Source organism: Neodiprion virginianus, chromosome 7 (genome assembly GCF_021901495.1).
Source record: "Neodiprion virginianus isolate iyNeoVirg1 chromosome 7, iyNeoVirg1.1, whole genome shotgun sequence".
In the NCBI taxonomy this organism is placed as follows: domain Eukaryota; kingdom Metazoa; phylum Arthropoda; class Insecta; order Hymenoptera; family Diprionidae; genus Neodiprion; species Neodiprion virginianus.
The window spans coordinates 8,433,369-8,460,218 of NC_060883.1; the positions used below are offsets into that span (position 1 = coordinate 8,433,369).

General features: G+C 37.2%; 1 protein-coding gene across 1 annotated transcript in view; it reads right to left on the bottom strand.

Annotated features, from left to right (window-relative positions):
* Positions 1 to 26,850, bottom strand: part of LOC124308425 (dynein axonemal heavy chain 2) — a 618,723-nt gene that overhangs the window by 62,984 nt on the left and 528,889 nt on the right. The window contains exons 35-40 of the mRNA XM_046771133.1: positions 24,012 to 24,176; positions 23,725 to 23,891; positions 14,920 to 15,091; positions 14,576 to 14,788; positions 13,086 to 13,301; positions 3,262 to 3,412 (exon numbers count right to left, since the gene is read on the bottom strand). Of these exons, the coding sequence (XP_046627089.1) occupies positions 3,262 to 3,412; positions 13,086 to 13,301; positions 14,576 to 14,788; positions 14,920 to 15,091; positions 23,725 to 23,891; positions 24,012 to 24,176 (1,084 nt within the window). The remainder of the gene's footprint in view (positions 1 to 3,261; positions 3,413 to 13,085; positions 13,302 to 14,575; positions 14,789 to 14,919; positions 15,092 to 23,724; positions 23,892 to 24,011; positions 24,177 to 26,850) is intronic.

The following is a 26,850-nucleotide window of genomic DNA, read 5'->3' on the forward strand; positions in this document are numbered from 1 at the left end:
GCGTTCTGCGCATATCGGAGGGAAAAATGACGTCAGAGATGCGGTGCGCACTACGTTCTGCGCATCTCGGAGGGAAAAATGACGTCAGAGATGCGATGCGCACTGCGTTCTTCGCATATCGGAGGGAAAAATGACGTCAGAGACGACTGGGTCCACCCTTTACCCGACCCGCCATCCTCAAATTTTTCGGTTCTATCGCTTTCCCGGCTCTGCAGAGATGATGCAATACATGTAAAAAAATGACGTCAAAGACGACGGGGTCCGCAGTCCCCCTCCCACCATCCCTAAATTTTTTTGGTTTATTGCTCGTTTGAAGTGACCCGGTTCCACAGCTGCATCTTTCCTAAAAGCGTGTTGGAACAGGTTTTCATCCTCTTCCTCTCCCTCTCTTCGCGAACCCACCGCCGCCTATGATGGGTGCACACCTAAGTATAAAAATCTGCACAAATGCTATGAGTAAAGTAGCAATGTATAGTTTCCCAAGCATGTAATGGAAATCCGTCAACGAAAAGCAGGTAGTAGGCGGTGCAGGTATAAAAAATCGGGGCCCAGAACATTGCCTCGAATACCTACGTTTATGACGTTCGGCGGAAAACAAGTCTCGACGGGAATTATTTTGTGTGTGTGTGTGTGTGCGTGCGTGTGTGTGTGCGCGTGTGCGTGCGTGTGTGTGTGTGTGTGTGTGTGTGTGTGTGTGTGTGTGTGTGTGTGTGTGTGTGTGTGTGTGTGTGTGTGTGTGTGTGTGTGTGTGTGTGCGTGTGTGTGTGTGTGTGTGCGTCCGTGCGTGTGTGCGTACGTGCGTGCGTGTGTGAGGAGAATAAACGTGAAAATAGTCATCCTGCGGCAAACCGCGAAATTGATCAAAGGGGCGGGGGAGTGAGGGATGAACGCCGCGGACTTAGGGGAGAGCTAGGCGGGTAGTGCCGTGGGTTTAGGGGAAAGCTAGGGGGAGAGGGCCGTGGGACGATAGGTGAGCTGCGGGGGGGGGGGAGAGCTAGGGGGGAGCGTCGTCATCTTCGATTTCGAACTCTAATGTATACACTACTGGCGTACGTGTGTCGTATCTCTTTCTACCCAAAAATTTCCCCTTCTCTCTCCGCGGTACTGAGCTATCGAGTAGATGGTCGCGGTATATCGCATTACCGATTTCGAGACGTGTTGATCACGCCAAGTGCCCAACGAATTTCGCGATATTGTTTTAGGCCTAGGATACCTTGCGGACGCCGATTTATTGTGCACGCGGTAAGTTCTTGGTCATTTTCTCCGAGTGACCGAGGAGCCGGAAAAATTCACGTCACAATATATACATATACAAGATGTGTCGTTTTAGGGCGATATTTTCATTTTTTTTTGTTCATCACCCGAAAAGTCTTTAGTTTGCATACAAAAACAAATCCTCGCTCCAAGGGAGCGCTGTCAAAAAATATTTAGAGGTAGCTCAACGGCATTGAAGGTTTCCCATTTGATTAACATGGGAAAATTTTTTTTTTACTATTATTGGTTCTCTCAAGTCTGATTAAATCATACGGTATTTTCCCTATAGGGTTTTATAGGAAATCGAATTCTCTACAAAAAACGACTTACGAATAATTGATGTGCAAACCTAATTTTCTACGGAAATATGTGTATTAGAGTTGTCAAATAATGATTTTATAAAAATAACTAATTTTTCGATAACTTTTTATGAAGAAACGTCGATAAGAATAAATGTTGTCGTAGGATTGATGAATAACTAACTTCAGCTGTTAGATTATTATTTATTCGGCGTAACAAAATCTGTAAAGTTATTTGCTTTACATATGAACTAATTTTTTTTCAAATCTTTTCATGATAATTACCAAAATCCAATTAAACGTGATCAGATTTTTTGTGACATTTGTCGAGTGATTCCTTTGACGATATTTCACCAGTTGAAACATGAGCGAATCGAAGCTAGCCAAATATAAAATTAGGTTTGCACATCAATTACTCGCAAGCCGTTGATTTTACAGACAAAAGTCAAGAGACGTTTTTTGTAGAAAATTCGATTTCCTACAAAAACCCGTAGGGAAAATACCGTACGATTTAATCAGACTTGGGAGAACCAATAATAGTGAAAAAAAAATTTTCCCATGTTAATCAAATGGAAAAACTTCAATGACATTAAATATTTTCCTCTAAATATTTTTTGACAGCGCTCCCTTTGCGCGAGGATTTGTTTTTAGATGCGACCTAAAGACTTGTCGGGTGATGAGCAAAACAAAATAAAAAAATATCGCCCTAAAATGACACACTCGCATATATATAATATAATGAGTTAAAAAGAAATAAGATCAAGTTTAGAAGTAAGTTTATTGAATATAATATTTAAGTAAAAGAGAATAAGTCATTCTTAGTGAAATGATCCATCTGTGAGCGCCACGCGATACTTCTGATAACATGTAATTACGTAAATTCTAACGGGAGAAGCCCGAATATCCGATGTTTGGTCTGTTTATTAGTATGTGCAAAATAAAATGTATATACTGCATTCAATACAATACAAAAGATTAATGGAACGTAAGTCGAATACGGATGAAAGAATGTTGATTTGAAACCCTGAGATACAAGAACAAGCGATATGTAACTGAACGTCGGTTCGTATTAGCTTGCTGAAGGCTGATCGACTACCAACCGCGATCCAGAGGATAGATCCTGTACATACTCGAAAAACAGAAAAGAGAGCGTCCGTTGATAATCATCGATTACAGAATTCATACAGATACTGAAAACTACAGTGCGCCTTAGAGGGAAAGAGCGAGACAGAACGGTCTTTATCACTGGAAATAATGTAAAAAATGGAAAACCGAAGTGTGCTGATTGGTATTCGAAAACGAGAAGAAATAAATGTATTTCGCGGTACACAGAAACGTGCCGCCTTTTTAAACATTTTCTCTCAAGTTTTTTGTAGAATATTTCTTACATGGTATATTGAAGCTGCCGCATCCTTGTAAATATATCCCGTAAACCTAGGAAGATGAGATAAAATCGATACGAGGCAATCAGTGTGGTCTGTCTTCATTAGTCAATTCTGCATAGCAACCCTCACGGGTGGCTTCAAATAAGCCACAAGCCACGGGCACACTTACCGCGCGTGATTTCTTTCACCGAATCTTATTGTTAACCCCGAAATTAGAAATCGAATATATAGTTAAACTTGGGACTTTGATTAACTAATACCGTTGGAAATCAATCAATAGAATTAATTATTTATCACAAATCAGTATTCGGGTAATATCAAACCTGATTTGATGAAAGCTTTTTGAAGAATGGGATTCAAAGCTGGATCCAAGATTTCTCCAACATTTTGAAGCAGAATTGGGTCCCCAAATTGAATAGCTTGTTCTAGAGTCTTCATAAAGTCAAGCTGGCCGAAGTCGATCACCTTCAAGTCCTAAGAAACAACGTGAAACGAAATTTTTGACAATTCAACCAACCTTAATCAAATATAAAGGACATAATTTACTTGGACCTCAATTTCAGAGACCGTTATTGGAGACATCCATTAAATTGTTGTATTGTAGCTACCATGGGTAACTGTGTTTGTGTAACTACTATGTTTATGTAATATTACTTTTTATTCACGCATGTCATGGACCACCATCTCTACTTTTTATAACAGATGGTTGTAGTGAGCGAGTGGTGCAGTGGGGAGTAGGATAGAGAAAGTGTATGAGTAGAAGAAAGTTAGTTCGCGGGAGACTAGCGTCTGCGCTTCTTCTGGAAATGTGGGATTAGCTGGGTCCTCCGCCCGGGTGCTAGAGGACAGAGATTAAAGGTGTCAGGGGCAGCGGGAAGGCGGGCAGGTACCGGTATGCGGGATGATCGCGGTCCTACCACGTGTCATGGTGGCCGCCGCGAAAAGTCGATCTAGTGAAAAAATCCCCTCTCAAATATTTGAAGTGACCACATTAATTAATAACTCGGAATATTGTGACAAAAGTTTAATTCCAAGGTTCATTTAGTTGAGCTTAAATCAATTTCTATGGCAAAGTGTTCTTTTCGTCAATTAGTCGAAAACTAATTAATCATTTTCTGTACTCCTGTATTCAATTTGTTTGCTTTGTTTTCTTTATTTTTTATTTACTTCGTTTATGTTCTTTATTTTCTTCATTCTCTGTATTTTCTTTATAAATAGGTCTTGCGTTCTTATTCATTATATCAGAGCTAGTGTCAGTATGTCAGTGCACAATTTCGGACCAAGCCTTTAATTACTTACACAGCAAAGATCAGAGCAGACAATTACATGAAATTTCAGGCAGTGTTTTCTGTATTGCAAATTCGGTAATTATTAGGCCATTTATATAGCCTAAGCTGATATCACAAAGATATTCCTCATTAGATATTCATTGCATGATTGACAGATAGTAGAGACTCCTGTGGACAATTGCGTATACTCATCATTTAATCATCCTACAAGATTGTGGATCGTTGTTAAGCGTCAATTATTATTAATACATATGCGCATTGGACATCGTAAAACGAAGCCAGAATTCAGTAAAACATTGCGCACGCCTTGCACGGTCGTGCTAATTACGAATATACGGTAGCTAGGCCATGCGCGTCTCGGGATTCCGACGGCCAGCTCATACATATCAGCACGAGGCTACGCGTGGTAATACGGCAGTGCGGACGCGTCACGATTTTCTTCACGTAAACATTACACTCAATCATACGTGATCAGTGTCCGTGAATTTAAAAGCCAGAATATTTATCCTTTTACTTTCGGGTCCGAGACATGAACCAGAGTACGTAGAAAAATAATATGAATTTGTTGCAAATGCTTTACTTCGACCGTTAGAACACACCATATCGTATATTCCAAATAGTTGTACGTTGGTGCTGTTGTACAGACTAAATCGTACAAAGTAATGTGCATCGCTACGCATACGCACTTTGTACGAAGCGTTGTGTATCGCTAAACATGCGCACTCAAAGCATGCCGTTGAGGTTAGGTCTAACACACAGCTGACGCTGTTTTTGATGCAATCATGACAAAAAATGGTGTATGCAACGAGCGACAAAACCAGTTGGTGCCTGGCGCCCAACATTTGTACCCTGTCTGTTGTTCTTGTAATTCTCGCATTTCTCACTTTAACGATTTATTCTACTATTTAAATTAGTTTTATTATTTTGGCGTGTTTGCTAGGGTATCCGTCGATGTTCTGACTGCCCATAAAATGAGTGAGTAAAAAATACATCGCAACAAAACTTTGGTTCAAAATAAGATTCCGAGCTATTTCAAATACCAAAATCGCGTAATCACAATATCCGCCTGCAAAATTGAGGCCTTAGTGAAGTGGAAACCTTAGGAGAATTTTCATGCTCAAAGCTGGTAGATGAATATTTTTAGAGTGACTACCCAATTATCAGTATATTGTCCAGATCATTGAGGTTTTCGAATTGTGAGTGATATGAAACAATCCACGTCAAACTGGATTAAGTGAATCGAAAATTTCACTCGATACCTCCTATTCTCTGCGGATGTCTATAACAGATTATATGCATAAAATAAATGCATCAAAAACTTTTCAAATGAATCAAAAACAACTTTTCTCTATTGGTTCAATTTCCGTCCCTCCACCCGCGCGATTAGAATTGTGATTGGATACTTCCAGTGCTAACAGTCGAACATTAAGATTCCGAATGCACTCTAACATATCATTTATAAGCCCACTGTTTTTCTCGTCGTTCATACACAGCTGATTGATATCATTCGGGGATGTAAAAAAATATGATTGAAAAATTTCCGTAAAATCCTCAACGGTAGTTTGTGAAATACTGTGCAGAACATTCAAGGGAACAGCATCGTTTGCCTGCTACGGATAAACAATGTAACACGATCGTTCACTGTTTATATCATATTGATTGTCTGAAGTGATTTTGAGTCCGATACCTGGGGGTCTGTGCACAAATTTTTATCTCCACTCATAACCTAACGATAAAATCCATATCGTTATTGAACATCAAGACTTGTGTCTACTGCCTAGTAAAGGGTCTCCACACATCCATGTGAAAGTTGCGAAATATGATGGTGTGACTGCGGTGGTAGCTAAGAAATTGATCAATTATGTATTGGGATCGGCCGAGGATTATTGTCGAATCATCGTTAATGCTCTACATGAGTTGATTCTCACACGTTCCAACACCGATTTGGATGCTGTGATTTAGACCCCGCCGGTGGAAAATTTTTAAATTACCCTTAACAAAATCGAGTGACTGCTACCTTACATAAAACTTGCCAATAAACCAAAAATTCAGCTGCTCAACTACGTCGCCAAGGATCCGGCTATATCCACGAGTGTTCATTCTTCCGAAACGTACGTGTATGCGTCGCTGCTGTCAACGATGCACATGTGTAGGCGGTCAAGACATTGACACAGCTGAAGAAGTCGAGATACGTCATTCTGTGATTCCGAGTTGCAAGTTAGAACGATCCAAAGAAAAATGCCAACGAATTTGATAATTGCAGAATCAGAGAAGTGAAATTCTTCCTCAAATCACAGTGTTATCCCTACGGAAATTTCAATCTTGATGTTTTCAATAATCAATACGCTATTTTCTACACGCTATTCTACAGTTATTTTAAATCATACGAGTCGGGTCGACTTTTTTTGAAAGGGGGGGTAGTGAAACGAAGTTGTGTTGACACCCCTTATACAGCTTAGCAGTCGTCAAATGCTTAATCTGTCTATTGTACGGTTGCTCGGTCAACCGATATGATTGTAATAACAGTCAGTCTCGAGACTTCAAACGATAACATCTTGCAAATATATCCTCTTAACGTTTCTTTGCTTTGTGTTTCTTATTTGGCTGAACGTTCCTCATTTCACACAGAAGACCCATTTTTCTCTTAAGCGGCAATTCGTAGTGTTATATATTAGGGTGAGGTGGATGAAATGAATAACTCGGTGTTTGAAGTAATCATGACTAATTCATTGACTCTTAAAAAGTGCTAATGCGTACGACTCGACTACCAGTGGGTAACTGAGGCGCACATGCGCTCCGTCTACACTCCCGCTACAGATCGGCGACCCATCGACAAGCTGGGCCTCCATTCGTGAGGTATTGTTTCGCATACATCACACGTAGATTGCCCCGTTTTTATAATATGTAAGTCCGGGTTCAAATGGCCTACTGTAACAAAGAAGCCTAACCTTTGCTGTTGCGCGTGAAAGCATAAACTACGCTCCCCTCGTCGTCATCGATTGCTCCAAGCGGGACGAATCATTGAAAACTAGAGCTGTATTTAGTAGACAACGAATGGGTGTAGCGTAATTTTTTCGTTATGCCAATGGATGCTCTGCATCGCGTCGTCAATTACGAATGCGTAATGACAGGAAAAATTACTCTCTACTGAATATTCCCCTCTTTCAATTGCTTCTTCACTTTCAAAAAATACGTAGACTGTTGCTTAACAACGAATGCATGCGTGACCAATATTTTCGATTGAATTATGAGTTTATCTGAATACTCTGACACTGGGGTTCGAATCCTTCCCAGGTTTGTGCAACTAACCCATATCCACCGCTTGTATATCACAATATCGATGAATTTTGATTTGAACAAGGGTTGCAGTTTGCACATTCTTCTTAATGGTATTTGGTCGTTGAAGGGCTGGTTATTATCCCTGCTAAACAGTCTATAATTAAAAATAGGCTGCATTGCGTCCGCTGTTATATGTGCTATCCTTGCACAGTCTAATATCAATTTCACATTTTCGTGAATTGCACAGACATAAGCTGAGTGGGGTTCACTGGCTCTAAGTAGTACGCAGTATTTTGTTCTGAATTCAAAAAATTTGGAGAAGCCGACCCTCAGATCTAAATAGTTTTCTTGGAACATCCATTCTTTTCAGTTAGTTAAAATCAACCATTCTAGTTTTTACACTTTTTCATTGTACTCTTTGACAGAAATATAATTCTTTTTCCCTGCCATCACGTGGCTCATATAATCGGGCGTATAGAAATTGACCACGCAATTGTCGGTAAGTTCGTCTACCTTTTTTCAATCATAAAATTCGGGGTTGATTAAATCCGGAACTTTTCTGCTGTCTTTTTGGCTATTGGTATCATATGGTTAGAAGCACTGAAGTTCTCACTCTCAATTTTTTTGAACGACTATGAGTAAACATGGTCAAGATTCGAATTATCTTGCTTCGGTCATCAGTAAAACGAAAAGCTATTTTTATTGTCTTTACTACGTATTATTTTTTTTTTACTTTATTACTTTATAAACTTCCTTTGATTCATCCTCCGATTAAATTTCACCTTTGATATGAAATATTTTCGAGGCCAGTGTTTCCTGTAACTTCAGGAATTTTTGCCAGGGAGAGTTTTTGTTACACAATTTTCTTTTACAGATAGGTGATGCACCAAATCCAAGCAGACTAATGTTCAATCCTGCATCATCGACAGTTCTCTTACTTGGCGTTGAATCCTCTTTACACTCCGTCGAACATACTTCTGCATTTGAACCAGCTTACGGATTGTCAGTATTTGTTAACCTGTCAATAGTTTTACTTATGATTTCAGGTATTTTCAAAACTCTTAATCCGCAGTAGCCGCACAATTTTTTGTCTGCAGATAAAGTCATGTCTTCCGTCTTCAATTTACGTAACATGCTGTGCAGTACAGGTTTCAAGTTTTTTGAAAACTTCTTGCTATGCTTTTCTAATTGAAACAGGTTAAATTCGTAATCATAGTTATTATATTCCCGTGGCATATGAATTGCGACATACTTGAGAAATTATGGATCCAGAACTTTCAAATCATTAAGCAAGTGTTACTCAAACGATGTTTGAAGATTCTGAAGGAATGGGCTGAGAGGGGTAAGAAAATTTCTGTATGGACGGCGGAAGGCTCTTTGTTTAAAAATGTAACTGGGGATTATGGCGAAGAGGCATTGAAAGATGGCTCAGTTATATAACTACGTAGAAAAACGGTGGGAATAAGAGATAGCCGGTTTCACAGAACACTCATACAGCAAAATCTATGCAATTCAAAATCTATTACAAGTTTTAGACTGATCAATGGCTACACAAAAACTCTCTACCTGGGTTCATTATGATGAAAATATGTGAAACCTCAATTTGAGAATACTGGGTATTTCGAAAAAAATTCGAAAATGTTTGATAACCTGTTACCTGAAGTCATTTCCTCGTGAGAGACGCCTAATCGCGTTGCGCGGTCATGGCGAGCGCTGTATTTTTCTTGATCAGTGACCGTTTGAAAATGCTTTTTATTCGAGTTTCATCTTAAAACTCACATATCTCTTAGGAAATTTAACTAGAAAGATGCTTATATTTTATCAAAATTTTAAAAATGTGTTTTCTCCTTGAAAATTGAATTTGAAAGATATAATTGTACATAACAAATGGCCATTGTAGTTATAGCAAAATTGCAAAAATCACATATGAAATATGTTTCATGACCTTCAGAACGAGCATAAGACCAAGTATGTAGGATGGATAAAACCAAAGATGTGACCGTTTGAATGTCCGCGTGTTTCCGTTTTTTACTCATTTTTCACAAAACTCTACCCTTTCCAACTTTAAAACTATTGAAGATAAAAAAATTCAAATAATAGTCAGATACATTCAGATCACGGTTATAAGCTATCTAAAAAATTGTGTCGAATTTGAAGAACATAGTGTGCGGAAAGTGTTCGGTTTGACGTGAACTGACTCATATACACAGAGAAGGCTACGAAATGCCCCCGGTTGCTTTCTTTGACATTTATGGTACTGACAAGTCTCCACTCGGACTTAAACTAGACGAAGCAGTAATAAACAATAACCATTTGTTTTGGAAAATAATAAATTCAAGACATTGACATGCGTATCTTGAACGTTAGTTGTACGAAAATTGCATATCAACAAGTAGCGGCGTGAAACAGGGCGTAAAAGCTCGATCTTATATTATGTACGCAGAAACATCGATTCAAGTATCGCTGTGCATGTCCGTTTTTCTTCCATTGCATTTGTTAATTTTATTCGACCCCACTTTATTTATATTATAGTAAATGTGTCAGAATTATACGATTAAAACAGAATTAGAGTCGTTTTGATTATGAAGAGCACGGGGTTTTTTTTTGGTTATTCGTATGAAAAAAAAATTACTTGTAGCTGAATTATTATTTATTTTATTCTTGTTAAATGCTCATGGCTCGAAACACACGTATAAAGTAGTGAAAGGCGAAAAAGCAATACCAAACTTGCTCTCATCTTGGTCTTGCCTCGATTCTCAATTTGCTCTCAAGATTTTGTTTGGGTTTTCAACACGGGAGCACGACAAGAACGCGGTGTATAAATTCGAGTCTACACCAATATTACCATTAAGTTGCAACAAGAGTCTCGCCAACATTAGTTAGATTCAAAGGAAAACTGTTATGAATAAAATACAATTAATTCTTTCAAAATCTCATGAATTCTTCGAGGTTACAATGACGTATGCATGCATACATGTGTGTATTGTACTTTTTGCGGATTTATACGTTATCGGGAGTGATATTTGTCCTGAAATACGTTAAATAGTAGAAAATATAAAGGAAATTTTGTTTTTACGTAAGAAATGGTCGGGTTAGACAATCGAAAGCACTTCAATTAGCCAGCTGAAGCCTTTCGCAGACTCGGACAAGGTTCACTTGCCAGAGCTGAAATTTTGTCAGACTTGGGTAGTAAAACTACCAAAGCTGTGATTTCGCAGACTCGGACGATAAAAGTCGCCAGAGCCGCATCTTATCGCTAAACACGTACTTGGGCAGCAAACTATGAGAGCCGCTGCCCTCCTCAGAAATGGGAATCTGGATTCTGAATCCGATGTGCCTAAACTATTTTATTAATCGCGAATTTTCTGAGCTACAGACCAGGGTGATAACCGAGACTGTTCACTAGACTTGGGATCTCCAAACAAGGTTCTCGGCCACGGGCTAATGTCAGTGTCGCAGGAAGTTGTGTACTTAACCGAAGCTGTGATTTTCCTAGTCTGATCTTCTCTGATTGGCTTGAATAACTCAATAAGCCTTAAAATAAAAAACAAATTTTGTTCTACAAAATTAAATTAAGAAAAATAGCAATCAAATACATAAAAAAAAAATTATGTCAGATATCTGGTATTTTGGCCGCCCAAATAACAATTCAAAATCATACAAACCAAATGAAAAGTATATAAAATGATGCAAAAAGAAACTTTAATTTGAAATGACATTCACTTTTCATCCCAAGTGTTTATTGTGTTAAGGCTGAGTGATTGCAACTAAGTGAAATTTTTAACATTGACCGCATAGATTGGTTTAATTCACTTTATTTACTTAGAATTTTTTTGAGAAGTATTTGAATGACTCAATATGAAATTTCGGAGTCCGAAATTATTAATTTCTCTGTTTCGATCAATTTATACGGACTACTTCTAGATGATAGATGAACATAGTTGACGAGGAAAGGTCCCGAGATCCCCCCCCCCCGACTCTGATTTCGTTCATTTTGGGATATGTTACCTATTCTTCATCGAAATCTAAGCGACACGTATTTTTTTTTATCGGCAGAGAAACAGTTGAAAGTGCTAAAATCAACACCCAAAATTGAGCATCGCAGTGCTAGTTTTGCAGTTTGGCTACTTCCAATTGAGATATTTCAATGAAACTAATCGGTCGATAATTCTCATAGTTAATAATGAAAAATGAATTCTGTCCGATTACGACGTGGATAAATGGTGAAAGATTATGGAGGCTGCAAGTTACAAATTATTTGTAACTGAAATATTGTTGCTCGTATTTGAATGAAATTGATTTCATTTGAAAGATCAGAAAAAAGTAAGGGATACGTGGTTTTGCGTTTTTTAAAAATAATATCACATAGGGCGTGAACTACCCCTATACACACGCAACCAAGTTCACATTAAATTAGTAGTACTTTGCTTTCGCTCGTCTTATTTAATATTTCAAAGCTCTTTATTTTAAAATTGAGGGGTTTCTTATTTTAGATAATATTCGGTTGCATTAACGATAATAACCACCCGCACAAGGCTTCTTGCTCCTGAATTAATTCGCACAAGAGGTCTTTTGGTAATGGATACCCATAATTTTTTTTTTTTTTTATAAGGATCCGTCAATTGAGTCTTAAGATGAAAAATAGAATGCATGAACTGTAATTTTTTAGTCCCCAGAACCAAGTTGAGACGCGATACCGAGTTTTTCCGAGACCAAGACTAAAAATAATTAAGACACAACTTAACAGACCAAGGACAGGATGTGAAAATTAAGATTTTATCAAGACCGAGACGAGACTGCCAATTCTCGACTGCTCTCGTCTCATGTTCAGCTCTACAACAAAGTATTAAAAACTTAATAACAGCACATGTCTCTCAAATGATATTCAATCAACACGAATAAAAAAAAATCATAATTCTAATCAAAGCAATTTTTTTAAAACGATCTATTGAAAAAATCAAGCTCGCACGCGGTTTCTGTGGACATTATTCCTTGAACACTCTTTCTCGTCGTATTTTTTTCACACATTAATTATAATTCGGATAATGAAGGATTAATAAAACTAAATAGACGCACAGCGGGACTTGATTCGATGTTCTCGCCCCCACTGAAATTGGCCATTACCTGCAGCGCCATGCCGCTGCTTGTTAACGTGTGAATATTTGTGGTCTATGAACGTATGCCAATATTTGAAAATTGATTTCTTCAACTCTGCGTGCCAAATTCGATTTCTGATACCTGTCGACGATGTGTGAAATGCTCGATTCACACATTTTGATGCGCAGTGTGCGCAGTAATTACATCGCCCACTAAACGTAGAAGATGATTTACTTTGCAAACTGAATTTCGCACACTGAGTTGAGAAAACAGTATACAATACGCATGCGGATACATCACCCTCGCGCTTCACGCACTTGTATCGTCATTTACTATTCTTGGTTGCGCATGGCTATGGCGTATAACTGTTTGACTAGTTGAAGCCTTAGTCAAGATGTAATAATACCATGAGTTGGAAAGAAATTGACTAGGGGCACTATGTAGTGCTCCTTTGATAGTTATAGCGATGTGTAAAACCATACATTTCTTGATTCCATATTCTTAATCCATTTGACTGCTTGACTTTGTGGGTCAATGACAAGAGGCCAACGTCCACCTTTCGTAATTATAATCCCGTTTTCAGTACTGAAGTCATCAGACGGCAGTCCTTGAATATTCCATTCTCGGATCGTTGTGGGATCAGTAAGAAAATCTTTCACATCTAACGTGGAAGAATGGGGAATTTCCATCTCTATGACCTATGAAATAACAAATAGTAAATCAGATGCAGTGCAACAGTCGTGACTTAATAATGCAATTTGGTATTCGCTGGGAATTTCAAGAATATTGTAGATTTGTTTGTACTTATTTGTATTTCTATCTAATTCTATAAAGAATGAATTTAAAACATTCCTTGGGCAAATTTTTGTATCCTAAAAGGCTGATATTTTTTTATAACGTACCTAACAATCATGGATTAGAGACGGTATTTTTCGTTCAAAATTTTTTTTATATGAAAAAAAAGACAGGAAATTGATTGACAATTTCACTGGAGTTTCCATTCTCATTCAAATAACTCCACTGTGTTCATTTTACGTGTAGATCTTATGCACCGCCAATGATATCATTGAGTTGAGTTCAACCTGAAGTTTGCACGCTTACGTTAGATTTCATAAAGGCGAGCCTTTGCATTTGGACGTTTGAATTGCGGTATATCTACTCATGGTGTTAGTATATAAGATGTGCTCTAAACGGAGATGCGCAGTAGCAAACTCACGAGATGAGCCCCTATGTGATGTTACTATGATTGAGGTTGAATGTAAATGACGTCATATGAGGGCACATTCTTTATGGCCGAAGCGCCAGGGAACGCGCAAAAACTCACCTTATATAGGGTGGGGCATTTAAAATGTCACAGAGCAATAGTACTCAAACTATTGATGATACTCCAAAAAGTTTCAGATGAAAGTTACATTGTTCGAGAGGCCGTCATACTGGACCATCTTATTTCTTTTTCGGCGGAGGCGCTGAAGCTACGTCAAGCTCACCGCCGCTTTTTTACATGGGAAAATTTGTCAGAAATCGCTCACTTTCGGCACTTATCACACAATATACCATTCTTGCTTTGGAACCCTGATACCCTATTCATTCCTCGGCTAGCTTCTATTACTACAAGCTCTGGCTGCTTGCTTCATTCTCATAGTGATCCGTACGCTCAACAGTAGCATTAGATTGTTCTTTAGAATGCTGTTTGAAAATTTGTGGCGATAGTGTATCATGCAAGCGCCAAAAGATAGCATCAAAATGCCACTCTACGAAAAGTACGGTAATTTTGCTACTGAAAATGAGTTTCATAACCCGCGCGTAATAACTAACACTACAGGCTTTCATGTACTTCTTTCAACAGCTCGTAACTCGTGATTAGAGCTGCACATTTTTTGAATGCACTAATTGTTTTTGGTCAAAATGATCAATATATTAACTCTGTAAAACTTTAATGTCATAACTTAGGAAACAGTATTCCAAAACTTACCTCTTTCATCCAGATGTTAACCAGATCTTCCCGATAATTAGAAACAAATGGCCCTAAGTATGATATGAACGCCGTTGATATGAGGCAATCGCCAGGAAGCCGATCAAATAATTTTTCCAGAATGAGTACTGTTTCCTGCCATCGAACACGTTCTCCAGAAAGACCATCCACCAGCATAGCAGCCCGTTCCAGTTTCAGTTTCAGCAGCTCAGCCTATAAATTACAAGTTGGTATTCGCAAAACATGGTGTTGCAACTTATATTTCTATAAAGAATGTCAAAACTACTAATCAATTATTTCCAAAGACAATCCTTGTCCTAGCGAAATAGTGTAAAAAGCAGTACCTGAGTGATTAGATCATCTTTCTCCTGCATTTTTTGATCATAAGTTTGTTGTAATATGTCCAATTCTTCACGTAATTTTTGCAACTGAGTCTTTGCCTCAGCTAACGCTGATTCCTTTTGTCGCAAAGACTCTAACGCAGATTCCAGTTTATCTCTTTTAGGCGCTACAATTCTGTTAAGTAGTTCGATGTTAATACAAATTCGATGAGCGCAGAAATCGAAATGCCCACGTAAGATAAGTGTATATTAAATACTTATTCCCTTAAATTTTTGGTTGATATATGCATACCTAATATGAAATACAAGTAATACACGAGGGTGACTTCGCCGATTTTCAAACAAACTTGTACATGGGGATCAGCTATCAAAATCGCCGTTTGACCAGCTAATAGTACAAGATCAAATGGACCAACCGAATCAGTGGGTTGACACGAACTACCCCTTTCATAGTCTTATTCGAATACCCGAATCATGATCATACCATAACAGCATAAATAAATTTTATTACATAATAAATGAAATTGAGTCGTAAGAATGGTAGCACAGAGCATAATAATTACAAACCAAAATACTGGTGAATTTTAGTTAACCTCAAAAATCGTTTCAATTTCTCATGCTAGCGAATGCTGTCGGACATTGTGCAGATTAAAATATCTATCAAAAAGAATTGTGAAACGTGATTATAATACGTGAAAATAAAAAAAAAAATCATCTACCATTAGATGCTGGGTGCATAATTGCGACCATAAGAAAATAACCCGTGGTTATGTTTTTTTCAGTATTTCCAACCACTCCTCAAAGCTTAGTATTGCATTCGTAAATTAACATAAAAATTTTGTAAAATAACGTAAATTTTATGGTATAAATAACAGAGGTCTGAGGATACTTTTTTATTTTTATTAAATGACGAATCATTTTAAGAAATTTTAAAGTATCATAAGAATTATTTTTAAATGATTTTTGAAAAGTTTCAATTGCTTTATATTAATATTGAATGGACTTATTGAAAAATTTTCTTATTTGTCAGAGATCTGCTACTTTCAATTTCACAGAAATCAATTATTACGATTCTGACAATTGATTTAATTTTAGGTGTAAGGAGTAGCTAAGAGTTGTAAGTGTTTTTGTTCCTGGATCTACCAATAAGTCAACTTGCAGCTGTGCGATTTATTTCTGGTTGTCGCTATAATAAAGTAATTTTGAATTAACAAGATCAGGAAGAAAATTATGTAAAAACGTCATTTCCTCGATTTTCAGTGAATATACAGTACCTTTGTCTGAATCGAAAGTGAAGGAATTTTCAGCGAGTGCACCATTCCAACAAGAAGCAATGAATTTGAAGTCATATAATTCTAATTCTAAACGATACTGAGAACAATAAGCATTGAACTAATAGCTTATTTTTATAGATGAAAAACATAACACTAAGTAAATTTTTTGAAGCTTTTAATCTGTAAATATCATGTATTCCGGCGTGTTTTTAGTGACTTCAGTATTGGTTTTTTTTTTTTTTCTATAATGAAATTAATACACGATATTCATTTTTATTTTCCGTAGAAGTGCGACTACCTATGAAAGATATTGATGAGGCAGCTCGACATTCATTCCATAATATGTTTATTCAACTTGAAAATAAACAATCAATCAAAGAACCAAACTCACGGTCTGACAAAGTAAAGAAAACAAATACGTGGTGATGTTACTTATATAGAATCACCGATTGCCTCAAAAGAAATAGCAACTCTTGTAGTATGGATACGAGAGTTCTAACTCGAAGATGGCTGGTCTCCCCCCTTGCTCCCCCTGAATCCGCGGCACTGACCCATTGACCCCCTCGGCCCGCGGCGCACCCCCCTCGCTCCCCCTCCCCCTTTGATCATTTTCGAGGTTTGCCGCAAGATGCCTATTTTCATGGGATTTGACACACACACACACAAAATAATTCCTGTCGAGACTTGATCGAAACAAACCTCGAAAATGATCAAAGGGGGCGGGGGAGCGAGGGGGGTGCGCCGCGGGCCGAGGGGGTCTATGGGGCAGCGCTGCGGGCCGCGGGGGAGTGAGAGGGGAGCTAGCGAGAGCTAGGGGCCAGCTAGGAGGGAGCGCCGCTATCTTTGAGTTTGAACTCTCGTATCTATACTACCAACTCTGTCACCTTACAGTAGCGGGATTCCGTCACTCTGTAGCGACGATTATCGCTATGGTTAACGCCTCCTATTGACAATTGTCGCTAGTGGTGATTCTGTAAGACGCAGTTAACGATATTTGTCGCTAGTTCGAATCGTTAGGTTACGATAATTATCGGTCGGCTAGCGATGGATATGGAAGTCTCGCTAAGGCGTAACGATAATCAGTGAAACAGTGGACGATAGTATTGGTGCAACAACGTGTCAATGTGTTGCGCGTGAATTTTTCTTTAGCCTTCAAAATAGTATTCAGATTCAAAAAGGATTGAAAACTTTATCATGCAAGTGAATATGAAGATCCACTTTAACAAGCAATTATTTTTTTCAGCACAATAATATAGTCGTTTTAACTTTCTCCATGAAACGGTGTTCAGTATCCAAGTAATTATATAACATTCACAAACATACTTTTAAGGTTACGTTGACTCAATTCTTAACATCTTCTCAAATATACAAGTTCATTTATGAGATATCGTAAGGGTTGATTTAATAATAGTATTCAATCAAATCTCTCGGTAGCTTTTTAATATAAAAAGTAACAAGTTTATTTTTTATTCGCCGTAGAATAGATTAAATAATAATATGTAATCAACTCTTTCGATGCTGAGAAATAGACTTATGAAGAGGGCTCAGTCAAAGTCACCTAAAAAAATATTTCTGAATCTTATACAATCACTTGGATAGGGTGATTCTAGTCATTAAAGATGACAAACAAAGGACATAAGGCCTTTTCTTTAAATTAGTTTAGTTAGTTTTAACATTTATATAGTTATATAGTACTCAAAGTAGCTAAAACCATTGGAACAGTTTGGGCTCAGTATACTTGCACTGTTCCATTTTTTTCCATTTTCGATTAATCGGAGAAAAGTTTTTTATACAACGCGAGGAAAGATCACGGCAAAGATACAGATTTTGTTTGCGTTCACAAATAATCTATCCGAAGTTACTAGATTTTTTGTGATAATATCTGCGACGTTGTCAAATTTGCTGAAAGTCTATCGACATTTATCGATACGCCTGTGACTGATTTTGCATCGATGAATATCGTTACGTCTAAGTTACAGAATCACCCTACGTCGCTAGCATCTTCGATGCAAGCGACAACTGTCGCTAGCTAGCGAGAGCGATAATTGTCGGTAGAGAGTTACAGAATCCCGCTACAGGCTGACGCTACTTGTGGTGAGTAATTTTGGTGAGTAACAGCTGTATATTGTTATTCAATTTTTAAATATTACTGTAACATTATTTATTATATAAATGGCATTATGAATATTAATTATAGTTTGATATTTTTCGACGCATAGGAGGAGGACGATATATTCCCTTCAGAGTGATCATCGCTAAATAAAACGAACCGTATTAATGAATCTACATCATAGCCAATGCCTTATAATGCGAAATCTGTTAAGCTAAAAACTAGTGAACAATCCATTCCATCACTCAAGGCATCTTACTCGTTAATGGTTTCGAAACAGAGAATCGAAGCTGGAAACAATTCATTGATTACGATACTGACAACGGAAAAAAAATTATTCAAGTTCGTCTTTTAGGTGAAGCTTTTTTTTTAATTTCTATATTTATTTTGATTCCACTGAAATATTCCTCTTTAAATAATTAAAAAGCATCGTTGAATGATTTTTCTTTTCATTCTTACTCCATAAAATTTTCGGAAATACATTATTCAACGGTTACACCTTCTTAGAATTGATCAAAACTCACGGTGGTAACCCATTACGATTTGAAGGCAACAGTGATTCTTTCTTCGAATCAGCTGATGAAAAAAGGATCCTGGTAAGAAAAAATCCAATGCTAAAATGTTCCAAAAGAAATGATGACAGTATGCAGCTAAATAGAAGGTGTAATTCATTTATTGAGATGCTGCTAAACTGAATTTATAAGCTGCACTGGCCTGCGGTAAAAAAATATTTTTGCAACTCGAGAAAACTTTGGATTTATATGATTCAAAAATCCAAAGCTAGTTATTAGCGCAAAAATTGCAAAATTTAAATAAGCTTTGTAATACCAAAGTGAAAATAAATACAAGAATAAAGTCTCATAAGTCTATGAGATTTTATAAATGTACTTGTCGATTTCAATTTTTCTTTTTTTGTAAATAGTTTAATTATAAAGATTTTGCATTTTTGATCTCAAATTTGCTTATACTTATTTGAATAGAATATATAATAATTAGGAACATTTTTCTGACGACGTAATTTCTGATTTCATAACATCAGAAACAAAAGGCTTCTATCCAAGTAATGTAAAAAAGTGTTTTCTAAAAAAATTGCGCACCAAGTAACTCTGTAGCAGCTGCGTAGTATTTTTATTTGGAAAAAAAAAAGATGAACTGATGTATTCACAAACGTGGGTTTTCGAATCAAATTCTAGAATTTATAAATCATTCGATTAATGTTTTTAATTTCCAGATAAGCCCGAAATTATACAAGCTTGATATCGTTGAAAAAAGCATATCAGTAATTGAAATATTTTTCGATGTCAAATGGATTACATGCAAGGGAATTGATCATGCTGAAAATCTACGAGACTACGTGGTAAATAATTTAGTAACTTTATTCTTATACAGGTAAAATGTCGGCAGAGGAATGACGGGTTAAAACAAGTAGAATTCTGGTCCGCAAGTGCATCAAAAATTACTCAACCAAAAGAGGTAGTTAAACGAGTCAAAACAATTTGACACTCTTCTACATTAATCACATAACATATTATTATTTACCTTGTTGACAATATTCTTCATAATCATCCTTTTATTTTCATATCCAAAAAAAAAACATATCTCGGAACGTCGGTTGCATTTTTTCAACTATACAGAGCGCTTCAAAAATATTCTGTTACCATCAACCGTAGTGAAAAACTTACATGTTCCATTAGCATTTGGAAACGTTGTCATTCAACCCAACTCAGTTAGTAATGATTTGATTCTGGATAGTCGTATACGGCTTTTATCTTAAAGCATTAAGTGCCAACCCGCTGACTCGAATCATATAAAAATTTGTATAAATTCTATTTTGTCATAATAAATGCATGTCGGAAACCGAGACGAAAAAATTGATATCCGAACAGAAATAGGTGCAGCTTCCATCGGTGAAATTATCAGGCAGCAGTAACACTGTGCCTTAAAAAAAACTCGGGAATAACATCTGTAATCGACGATCAGTCTGAGGAAGGAGTTGGTTCATGGAAGTTATCGGATAGCTCAATATAGCAGAAAAACAAAAAGTTACCGACGCCGTTGGTAACTCAGAAGTAGTTATTTTTCTGAATATGATGTTGGGCTTTGCTGAAAACTATCGCAAGATCATCGCTAACACGAAGTATGAGCTGATTCCGATAAGATCGCAAGTGATTCCAATGTCATTTTTTTAATCAAAGACGTAGATTCTATAATTCTATGCTGTAAAATGACTCCATCGAGGAATATCACCCGTTTCCACAAGTTGCTGCAGCTGGGATATGTAAAAGTATCGTTTGCTACCAATAACCAGGAAACACGTGTGGACTATGAAACCGTCCACCCATTTGAAGAAACCACGATTAGTTCCACTGTAACATCACTGATGCGAATCACTCTTCTCGAATTCCCAACATTATCCGGACAATAATCTGAACTTGGAATATGAGTTACAATTATTAGGCATTGTTGTACGTGATGTTCACAAACTTTAAAGTTACGTATCATGACTAGAAATCCGAGGTTTTATTGACGAAGAGTGAACTTCTGTAGCACGCACTTTTATTCGTCGACTGTTCGAAACAAAAAGAGATACGCAAATCTTCACTGGTTGATATTTGTATCGAATTTGAGGCTTAAAATAACTTTATTTTCGACTCAACCATAATGTTAACGTTATTTACTTGAAAAGCGCGACGAAAGTAGTATATTATTCCCTTTTAATGCATTTAACGATTAATCAAATCCAAATTAGCGAGTGGTCAGTGTATCTCCGGGCTTACGGACAACCCTGCCGGAAGTACAAAAATTAGATTTTCACGCATAACCATTATCTCGTAACTGTCGGACTTGAAACGGTGAGAAAATCAAATTTAAATCTTTCTACCACTTATCTACATAAATATTCTACTGTCTCAATTTTAATCTAAAACTGGATGAATTTGTTTACCTTCTTGATTTTCCATTCAAAACTATTCACCGCTTATCCACGTCAATTCTTTCCATCTCACGAGGGGAACCCACCAACGTCCCCCCACCGATTCAATTCAAATTTGTCACACGTGTAGGCCATGACTAGCAGTCTAACTGGTGCAAGTAGTAAGATGCGCCTCTCAAAATTAATCAATTTCGAAAAATCCGATATCGAAATATCCTTGATATACTTTCTACGTTACAATAATTTCGAAGAACGCGTGGCGCAGCGTTGAAGCACTTTGTTTTATAAACGCAAGGTCGCTGGATCGAATCTCGATGCTCGCAATTTAATATTTTTTTTCATCCTTCACGTTATTCTTAAAACAGATGTATTACGATTGTGCCAATTATTAATTTTTATTAATCAATTGTTATCGAAAAAAAATTAGTATTTTTATCACGTCTCCTGTGAAAAATCAAACTTCCCACACAAATATACAATACTTTATTCTTGTACAATGTTAGTAATTTTTAATATTTTATTCACAGTTGATTATCATTATTCTACATATAAAAGAGAATAACGCGGAATTGGGAATATTATTGTTATTTTTTTTGAGGAGATTGGAAATGAAAAAAGTATACACGATAACTTGTGCAAAATCAATATTTTTATTTGTTTGGTATTATTATATTTATGGAACACTGCACGAAGCAGGGTGGTACTGGTCGTAGAAGCATTGAAAACAACAATAAAATATTAAAAATTATTGCCATTGTGCAAGAATAAAGATTGTATATTTTCGTGGTAAGTTCGATTTTTCACAGGAGACGTGATAAAAATACTAATTTTTTTTCGATAATAATTGATCAATAAAAAAAAAACAATTGGCGCAATCGCGATACATCTGTTTTTAGAATAACGCAAATGATGAAAAAAAAAAAATGAAAAGAAAAAAATTGTGCGAGCCGAGATTCGATCCAGCGACCTTGCGGCTATGAAACAAAGCGCTTACATAATGCGCCACGCACTCTTAGAAACTTCCTTAACGTAGGAAGTATATCAAAAATATTTCAATACCGGATTTTTCGAAATTGGTTAATTTTAAGAGGCGCGTCTTACTACTTGCACCAGTTAGACTGCTAGTCATGGCCGACACGTGTGACAAATTTGAATTGAATCGGTGGGGGGACGTTGGTGGGTTCCCCTCATCAGTTTCATTCCAAAATTGGAGCCATTATTTCGATTTTCTTATATAAGGTCAATCTTTCTACGTTGATGTCAAACCAGAATCGCAATACTTGAATTGTTATCCAAATCTATTCACAACTCATCGACGTGAATCTTCTTCTTTCTCGACTTATATTCAAAAACAGATCTATTGTTTACTAAGCTTCATTTCATTTAATTTCGTATTCATCTTATCGCGTCTGAAATTTGAAGTTGCATCAATTTTTTGTGTATCCTTAATTCTCTTCATTTAACTGACGAATCTAGGACACTGAATTTTTCAAATCTGATATAAGTTTCATAGTAAGCAACTTGGCTCGAAGGAGAGTTTGCCGTTTCTCCGTAACAAAAGAGAATACTTTCATAACCCCAACTTGCGGCTATTTGATTTTGTGAAATTACATACGTAATGTTGAGTCCTTACACGTTCATAGTTACTCATAAGATATTTTTCACACTTCTACCCAGGAGCAATGTTATAGTCAACGTGAAAATTTCTAAGTGAGTGATCGTTTGGTAGAATAATCACAACTTGTAAACGTTGGATAAAAGAGTTGCTTCTTCACACTAATGAGTTTGGGTAAATTATTTCGTTTTCCATTTCCTCACTTTCGGCAGAGCAATTAATAAGTCTCTACAATACATGTCAATATTTTCATTCGACAATACCTAGCAAATCGAAATCCTCATACTTTCTTACTATTATAGCTTTGAGGTGATAATTGTTACTAGAATTGAAAGAAGGAAAAAACATTGCGAACACTCACAGTCATTTCTCGGAAATTGTAGTACCACAGAGTTACATGATGATCAATGCTTAGGTACAAGTTTGTTAAGAAATCAGTGAAATGATCATTGTATATTACCCGTTCTATAACCTATGAGTTATCCAAGTGATACATTCGATTTTAACTTAGTAAAATAGTCTTGACTTTAATCGTAACCTTGTGGTCAAGGATTGTGATCACTTAAATGGCATAGTGTCACATACCATAAACAGGAAGCGGTCAAGTGCGCATGCGTCGACATATGTATAAAATTTACACGAGTAAATGCCGCTCGGTGCGCGCTACAAACTTCTATCAACTCAATAGACGAAATAGTTTCCAATTTCTTGCATATCACTCGTCGGCGAGCTATGGGCATCTCGATCGATCTTAGTGAACTTTAGGTTTGCTGCAGTTCGTGGTGCACGCTGAGCTGTTTCAAGTCGTATAAAATCGATTCATGTGTGACGCATGTGTACTCCACTTTCCGGTATTTGAGGTATGCGGAATCCTTACCTGTAAAGTTTTCCATATTTTTCCATAGCTATGACCCACATACACAACGACTTGGCAGCAACAGATACGATTCCCACTTTTATGGGGTCGAAATCTGGATTAGCTGTGTATCGACCTATCGTTTTTAACGTCTTGTCTGATATGTGGTCTTTATCAAAATCTCGTAACTAGAACAAAGGAGACATTTAACATGGAAATGTAGCGTCTCACTGATATACGAAATAAATTTAATCGTCACGCACTCTGAACCCACTTTCTACACGTATACATGTGATACTCTTACTCACCGTGTTCAAGAAATTCACGTCTCCAAGTTGCCTTTTAGATTCAGCCCACGATGGTTCGGAAGATTTCAGTAACATAACAGCTTCCATCACCATTTCTACTTTTGCAGGTGGCCGAGTGAATGATTTTATTTCCGATAAGTCCTTCTTGTTCAAGGCATCAAGTGCCTGAAATCAACCATTGAGAATATTGTTTGAATTATGAACTAGCAATGTAATAGGAATTGATAAAATATGAAAGTTCTGAATCACAATGGTGGCGTACTGACCGGGTCAACCCTGAACCCTACCTTACCAACAGTCGGTAAGCATAGGGTAAGCCTTACCAGCGGAGGTGTTACCAACAAAAGCACCATCATAGATAGCGTAACATACATTACCGATCGGTCTGACCGACATAGATTGCGATAATGCGATTCTGTGCTGTTGGATGGGTGACCATTTTGAGTTGTTACCATTAGACGGGCGAGCAATGAAGTTTTGGATTCGGATGAGCGGATTTTTATAATTTTTGTCGCCAGGTTGCAGACATTTTACCGACTGAAGTGTTGACGCAGGTGGTAGATACACCCTTTATTTGATTAGTCACGATTTTTTAGTCAGCTTTATTTCGAATGTCCACCGCAAGACGATGCTCCAGCCTTACCAACAGTTATAGTTACCGACAAGATGCCAGAAAAGTAAATTCGAACATATTTTTGGTGATTTGAACAACCTTCACTTCTCTAGCATTTTTTCTCGTTCATAATTAATATTACTTTCTCATATAGTATTAAGAACGGCCGGGTCCGCTCTAATAAGGCGAAACAAGTTGTGTATTATACACGCCTTAACATGCCATATATATCGAAATATAGTATCCAATGTCCCTCAGCGACGAACTTTATTACGTATACAAATACACGGTACACGAAAACAAAACAAATTCGAATATGGCGTTGAAAGAAATTAAAGACAGTGTAGTCAGGACGGTTCGAAAGTCTGGTGGAGTAAGTTTCCGGCAAAGCATCTCTAGATACCATGTTCGATTCCTGACTCCGTCGTTAATTTTGCAATTTACTAAAAACAAGTTTGAATTCACTTCTCTGGTCACTATAATCTCATCGTCTTCACTCGTCGTGTTCATATTTATATAAAACGAAGCTCTTATCGAAAACGCGATGGATCTGATGAAAATAAACCACGTTAGCCGTCTGGAGAATCAGCCAACTAAGAAGATGTCGTAACTCGAAATTGATGAGGTGTGTGACGTCACCAGGCTAAGACTAGTCGAAACAAAATTCGGGGTACGTGTCCTGGCTACGATTGAAGCGGAATGCAACGTCTTCTTACCGCCGAGAATCGCGAGGGCTCTACAAAAAGATTCGATAATGAGTTGAAATAGTACGGCGGTGAATTCAACAAGTATGAATTTTCATACAGTAGTGTACCATAAATAATCGATGATATCCCCTCTACTTCTACGAAATTCATCGGCGAGGGCATAAAGGCATGTGTGTAGAAGGCTAAATAGTTAGACTTCTACCTGTATTTGAAAAAAAATCGAGCGCAACATTCCTTTGCGACATGGCAATTATCGTAGACGTGCAATGTTTCATCGGTGATGGCAAGAAGCTTGTGCCCAAGGAAGTTCAGTCATCGATAGAAACAGATTGGGTTTCGAGCACATCATCATAAAGCCATCTTGTGACTTGACTAGTTGACCACTTGATTGCAGAGCTACTAGCGCATGATTAACACACAATCATCATGGACCACCATGAAATGCCGACAACAAATCTGACGAGGATGTACCGAAGATTGTAAGAAAAATGGGGAAAAATGCATGTTACATATACGTCCATGGCGAGGGGAAGAAAGCATTGCTGGCGGGGATCCTTGATAATACAACGCTGGTTATTGATATGGAAGATTTGCAAACTGCGCCCCCTGTGCTGGAAAAATTGAGATATATGGGAGTGGCACCCCGGCACGACTTAAACCACAGATACGTCCTGTCAGGAAAGAAAAAAATGCGAGCGGAGTAATTTGGTATGATGGTGGCCCTGAATATATCCTGACATACTACGCCTTGAAAAACGTCCAGCATCTGGAGAAATAGTATTTGAGGGAGTGCACTGGTTCTCTCGAGAAATCATTCCGACTGTACACAGAATTGGGCAGCTTGAGGGAGATGAGGTCAGAGGATATCGCTTTTTTACCGAAAGAATTCATCTACACGTTTGCATCAAACCCCGTCAATGATGTGTGGGATAAACTGCCTGAGAATATGAAAATGGACGACAACATGGCCAGTTGCCGCAAAATGCACTCTGCATTACACATCAGGACCCGACTGTGATATAGTGGATGGTCCAAATTCTCTAATTAAAGACTGCCAGGAGTACAAACATCTATAGAAAAATTACAGACAATATGAAGAAAATACTAATAGAATTCATTACAATATACAATCACATCCTAGTTTATACATAGGATATTCAATAAAAATTATTCATTTTTCCTGGAAGTAGAAATTATTAAAATTACATGCGATGATATCGTAGCTTATACACAGAATTAAGGAATAATGTATTGAATAGAATTATTTACGTGTCTAGAAGAAACAGAATTTATTACAATTATAAATATTTCTTGAAAATTTTCATCCGTTTTTGTAATATAAATGTGAAAATTATAAAATTTATTTGTGGAGAAATATATGATAAATAATTGTGAATTTGATACAATTTACAATTTTTATTTTCCATAGTATTCCACAAAACCCACATTATCCCGATCGCTGTCATCGTTATTAGAGCATAACGCTATGCCGAGTCGTATGTGAAATGGCTAACCGCCG